The 6000-nt window shown below is 45.1% G+C and overlaps 1 protein-coding gene across 1 annotated transcript in view; it reads right to left on the reverse strand.

The window, feature by feature from the left end:
- Positions 1-4723, reverse strand: part of CPNE8 (copine 8) — a 176231-nt gene extending 171508 nt beyond the window's left edge. Inside the window, exon 1 of the mRNA XM_081058554.1 lies at positions 4196-4723. Within this exon, the coding sequence (XP_080914680.1) occupies positions 4196-4332 (137 nt within the window). The 5' untranslated portion in view covers positions 4333-4723. The remainder of the gene's footprint in view (positions 1-4195) is intronic.
- Positions 4724-6000: the final 1277 nt, after the last annotated feature.

Here is a 6000-nt window from a genome sequence, read left to right on the forward strand (position 1 = left end):
GGGGATATTTAACATTTTAGACTGGTTAATTTTAAGAAACAGCAGACCTGGCAGAAGCTCTGAAAATCAAGTACAGCAGCCTTGAAGGGGGAAAAAATTTTTTTTCCTCCCCAACACTAAGATACTGGTACATACCAGATACTTTGGGAAAACAGCAAAATTTAGCTTGGGAGAGGAGACATAAGAGAAAACATTGTTTGACCTGAGTCTTGACAGAGACCAAGCTAATCGAGAAAAGGGCAAGAGAGGAAGGGATGTTCAGGGCAGAGAGAGTGGCATGTATATGATATGGTCTAGTAGGCAAAAAGAATTTGGTCTACTAGGATGACAGCACCTGCTTTGGGGATGTGATTATTTGTCTTTTGCAGTCACATTTATCTGGCATAGGTTTTAGCATATAGCAGGCATGTATTTGTTAGACTATGTTCAGTCACAGAACACATGTAAGGATATGGTGGAAGATTAGGCAAAAGACTTATGATCAGTCAGATCAGGAAGGACTTTTTAGAATGCCCAATACAAAGTAGGTGATCAACAAATCTCCACTTTGCACTCTTTCCTAGACATTAGTGTTTAAAATTAGTTTTATCACCATTACAGGATTATTGCTGTGAAAGGATTTACATATGATAGCTAACCCATAATGTCTAGAAACACAGAATTTTCTCACTGCATTTATAATTACTAATTTCTCAGAGAAAATGACAAAAACCAGCAAAATGATGTTAGAAATAGTGCAACAAACCAAAGTCCCAGAGAAAACAGGAAATCACTGCATATTATTTTTCTCATTGGTTTTTACCTCATTCTAATTAATCTGTTTTCAGCATAAAATGGGAATGCTATAGATGTTATTTTCTGTTTCTAAGGTTATCATTTCAGCTATAGACATTTTAATAAGGTAACCCAATTAACTTAAAAATCTATTAACTAACATAATAAAGAAAAATTAATGCAAGAGCTAAATAATGGGTAGGAGGGATATCAAAGAGTAGGAGCTGTACATAAATCCAGCAAGAAAAGTATACTTGTCATCCTAACACACCAAGTTTGTAGCCACTTTACAACCTCTGTGTACACTGTCACTTCCCTAATATAATCTGCCCGTTTGTCTTGTCTCCGCTCAAGCCCCATGGCTTGGTAGTATACGGCAAACACTGTTCCATAATGATCTGTTCCCTCCCTGTGCATGAACCTCATCTTTGAATTTAGTCCTACATTATCTTGTTTTATGTCATTTTTATCTCCCAACCAGACTTTACATTTTCAGTGAACTTCTCTTGCATTTCTCGTGGAGAATGGCATAATGCTAGATATATAAGAGACACTCAAACACTGGGTGAGTGAATAGACTAAATCATTTCCAGAAACTATGTTTAGCTTCTACCTTCAATTGTTGATTTTCTCACCTCCCCACAAAATGAAGATGAAAATGTCATAAAGCTTTTAAACAGTCTTAGACTGGGGACAGTGAAAGGCGGTTATCAAAAGCAATTCTATTATGGAGTTTTGTGGGTTTTTTATAAGTTTATTGGGGTGACAATTGTTAGTAAAGTATGTGGTATGTAAAACTGAAAACAACAAAAGAACAAGACAAACAAATGAGGACATAAAAACTCACAGACATAGACAATAGTTTAGTGGTTATCAGAGGGTAACTTTACTAACAATTGTCACCTGAGTTGTTTTTTAAGTGTCAGCAAATCATCAGAGGGCTCTGATTAAAAAGGCAAGGGATTCTTCTTTTTTTTTTTTTTTTTTTTTTTCTCTGCTTGCCCATTGTAAGGCTGAGGGGCCTACAATTGGTGTTGCTAAGTGAAATGCCCACAAACATGCTAGGATATGTGCTCTTGATGCACATCAAAGAAGAAAGAGAAAGAGGGAACAGGTGTCTCAAGGCTGCTTTAACCTTGTCTTCTTTAACCAATTTATTGAAATTCAAAAGAGAAGGACTATTTACAGAATTCCAAAACTGAATCATATGATACATTTATTCAGTAAATACTGTTTCCAATATCATAACAATAGCTAACATTCTGAACACTTTCTTCTGTGTGATATGTTGTATAAGCACTTTTCAGACATCATCTTAGAAAACTCTGACAACACTCTCTATATAAATACCCTAATTCCCCACATTTTAGAAATGAAGAAGCTTAAATTAGATAAGAATTTGCTCCAAGGTAACAACATGAGTGAATCACAAAGCCAAAATCTGTAACCAGGTCTCTTATGCCAAAGCCCAAAGAACACCAACATCTAGGATTACAAGATTCAACTCTCAACAATATAAGTACAATAAGTACTTGGGTTCCCTTTCGGGACTTTATTTTTTCTATTTGAAACATTCAAAACAAGACACCAAATCCATGCTATGAAAAAAAGCTGGAACAAGGGAATTTCCAGGGTCTGAGGTAGCAAGGATGAAACAAACTGACTTAAAGCCAACAGACTTCAGGATTTCCAACATACTCACAGCAAACAAGCATCCAAACAAACAAACAAATAAACAAAACCCATGGTTAAATGTGGACCCTTGGCAGAAAGACCAGCTAAGGTATAATTTCACTAAAGATATAGTCACCCTAAAGCGCTTATGGGAAATTCAGATTTAATTTATAACGTATTTATATTCATTCCATGTATGGGCCATATGCCATTCAGACTTTGCAGGATGTTCAGCAGAGAACAAGAGCTCCAGAAAATGCTATTATTGTAGGACTTTTGGCTATGCATTATCTGTACATCTTAATAACCTCCCTCTAGCACCCAAAGCTAGCTTCACAGACAAGAAAAAGGCCTAGGAATTAATGTTGAAAAAGAGTTTTCTAAACAGCTTCACCTGTTCAATTGACAGAAAGAAATCTCTGGCTGCACTTAAAGCAGTGGCCACAATAAAACAAGAGCTTAATGTTTAGCTCTCATTATCAGCATTGTTGTTTCCACAGTTGGAGGTCAGCAGTAAGAGGAATCAAGCCATCCCTGGATATAGTTTCAGGGATAGCTAATGGCTATTCTCTAGCCCCTAATTAACACCTCTGCTGAGGTGGTTGGTGCTTGAATTTCCACCGCCCCCCCCCCTCACAAAAAAAAAATCATTCCTTTGGCTTTAGATTTTGTCTTGTGAAAAGGCAAAATCAAGTACCACTGGTTGACAGCACTTTAAGCTTCGGGGCTTATTTACATGGAAGATTCCCCATGTTTATCAGATTTCTTTACAGCAAGTTTTACCAAGGAAAGGAAGAGGAGGGTTTGAGGGCATTAAAAACAATTTTGGGGCAAAAGTGGACAAGCCAGAACAGAGTTTTCCAATGAGACAGATCAAAGTATGCAAACAATGGAGTGGGCTCTGGAGTCAATATTATAACAGCAAAGTCTCCCTCTCCTTCTGTTGCCATTAGCAGTTTAGTGTACCCTGTTCAGCTACTCAAAATCTTCTACGATAGAGCAAATATGCTGCTTTATTTACAGGTTAACTGACCCAAAGAACGTCAGGCAAAGGAGTTTGAAATTTATAGTCAGGGTGAAATTTGCAGGCAGGGTGTCAGTTGTTATAAGCATTCATATGTGTCTCCTTGCTGACAGAAAATCGTGACTTCCCAGATTTTAGGAAAGGCAGATTCCTCTGCAAAGAGGGCTGGAGCCGAAATCCCTACCTATCAGCCATGAGTCAAAAAGCCTGGAAGGGTGGGGGGAAAGCAAGCTGGACGGCTCCAGGAAGTGGGTGGGGGAGGAAGTTGCCGAGGTTTGAGCCAACCGTGACAACAGCAGGTTTGCCTAGTAGGGGGTGTCCCGGGCCACTGCGCGCAGCGGTCACATGCGCTTTGGGCAATGCTGTCCGATTTCGATTCCCGTCATCACCGGCACAGCTCTGGTTTGGGACGTAAAAAGGGACCGTAAAGTGGGCAGCCGCAGGGGTTTCCACCGCTGAGTCAGAGCCCAGCTAACTTTTACAGCATTTCCCAGAAAGAAAACAGGAAGTCTCAGTCCCGCAGCCCACCACTCGCTTCTACTTTCTTTTAACCGCTCTCTGCCACTCGACCCGGGGGTGACGCCAGACCCGCAACTTGAGTGCCTCCCATTCATCGCGCAACTTCTCACCCGCGCAAAACCTCGGAGAATTCCGAGCGTTTGCCAAGCGCTACCCACCGGGCAGAGAGGACAGGAAGAAGGAAGGGAAAGGCTGCGTCCTCACCTGCAGGACACGGACACCTCCACCCGCGTGGCCGGGATGGCCGCACTCAGCTGGTTCAAGTCCCCGATGCCCGCCGTGCTGGTGTACCGGCTGTCCATCTTGGGTGGAGGAGCCGTGGACTTGTCCCGCGCCCACATCCAGAGCTCAGGCCGACTGAGAGTTCCGAACCCAGCTCCAGCCAGACGGGGATAGGGGTGGAGGGTGGAGGCAGAGGAAGGAGGAGGAGGCAGTTCGCTGGATGGAGGAGGGAGGAGGGAGGAGGACCTCCGAGCAGAGCCGCGAGGGAACAGCGCGAGCCAGTCCCGCCAGAGGCTGAAGCTGCCAGGGAAGTGGTGGCACCGGGCTCCCGGCTTCCCTGCTCTCTCTTTGCAGGATGCAGCTCCAGAGAGGGACACTCCGTAATCCTTTTCTGGCTCTGGAACGTCCGGCTCCGCGATGCCACACTGCAGCCTGGCGGGATAGGTGGCACCAGACCCAGACCGTCTAGGAGACCGAGCCCGGGCCCGCTTTACGTGCGATTTGGGTTTTGTCTCCGCCTCTACACACCCACACCCTCCTGCTGGGCCAGGACTCTCCTGTCAATCATGTGTGAACGGGAATGTCACGCAGTTTCTTCGCCTGGGTTGGAAGCTGGAAGTGTAGGTGCTTCTGCCGGTTCCTAACTCCCGTAGAAGTGCACCCCTCTCCACCCTGGGCTGGTCCTCACCTCATCCTCGGAGCCCACGGAGGTTCCTCCCACTATGCCTTCGGGCAGATGAACCGGGTCCCTGCTGCTGGACTGCCCCCCAACCCCCCAAACCCCCACCCGCCACTTGAGGGTTGGGGAATGTGGGACACGAGGACGATATTCAACCTTCTGTAAGCGGAGGTAAAGTGACAGGTCAATGTATGGGACAAAGCGGGAACAGGGTGAACTCTAAGGTGGGGGAAAAAACTAGGATTTAAGGAAGTCATCTGGTTTCCCTCTTCCCTCAGTTCTTCGGAACCTGGGGGAAGGGTCTAATGGTGACAATCCTCCTACAGTCAGGGCTCCTCTGAGCCCTTACGTTTACAAATGCCTGTAAGTCCTACCATAAAACCCTTAGGTCACAACCCTATCATGCCCCCTCCCCTTACCCCGACTGCCACCGGGCAACACCTGAATGAAATTGGACGGGTAGAAGCAGAGGAACGGGATTGAGCGCCGCGTTTGGTAAACGGCATTCCGGGGCAGCCAGACCCGTGCCAGGGTGCCGAAGCCGCAAAAGCATAGGGAGCTACCCGCCGCTCCCCTCCCTTGCAGCGTCTTTTATTGCCGGCACCTTTGCTCCGGCCTTGCCCATGCGCCTGCGGGTCCCGGGGCGTTCGCCACCAGGGGGCGATCGAGAACAGGACGTAGTGTAGGGCAAACACCCAGAGGAGCAGAGGGTTTCTGCCTTTTTTTAACGCGCCAAACACTGAGTTTACCACCTTGTAGGACTAACTCAGGGAGGAACAGTTTTCATAAGTGAGGACCTGCCATACGTGGTAACATTTAAATCCACTTGGACCCACCTGCCTAGAGAATTTACATAGTTGCAGGTGAGGAGGTGTAGGCAGAGTCTAGTGGCTTCCCAAGTATCCTTCCATGTTTCATTCTTAGTGTCCTTGCCTGATCTCCCCACCCATCACTTGTCACCCCTTAAGTCCAGAGGTTCTCTGTTTCGCTTCTTCTTTCCCTATCACATATTAAACTGTAGTTTATTGCTGTTTAAAAAGTCCTAAAACTCCAGGTATTTTTTATTATTATTATTTTGCCCAAAATGAATTTGGGGCAAGAGAGTTAC

Source organism: Rhinolophus hipposideros (genome assembly GCF_964194185.1).
Source record: "Rhinolophus hipposideros genome assembly, chromosome: 9".
Lineage (NCBI taxonomy): Eukaryota > Metazoa > Chordata > Mammalia > Chiroptera > Rhinolophidae > Rhinolophus > Rhinolophus hipposideros.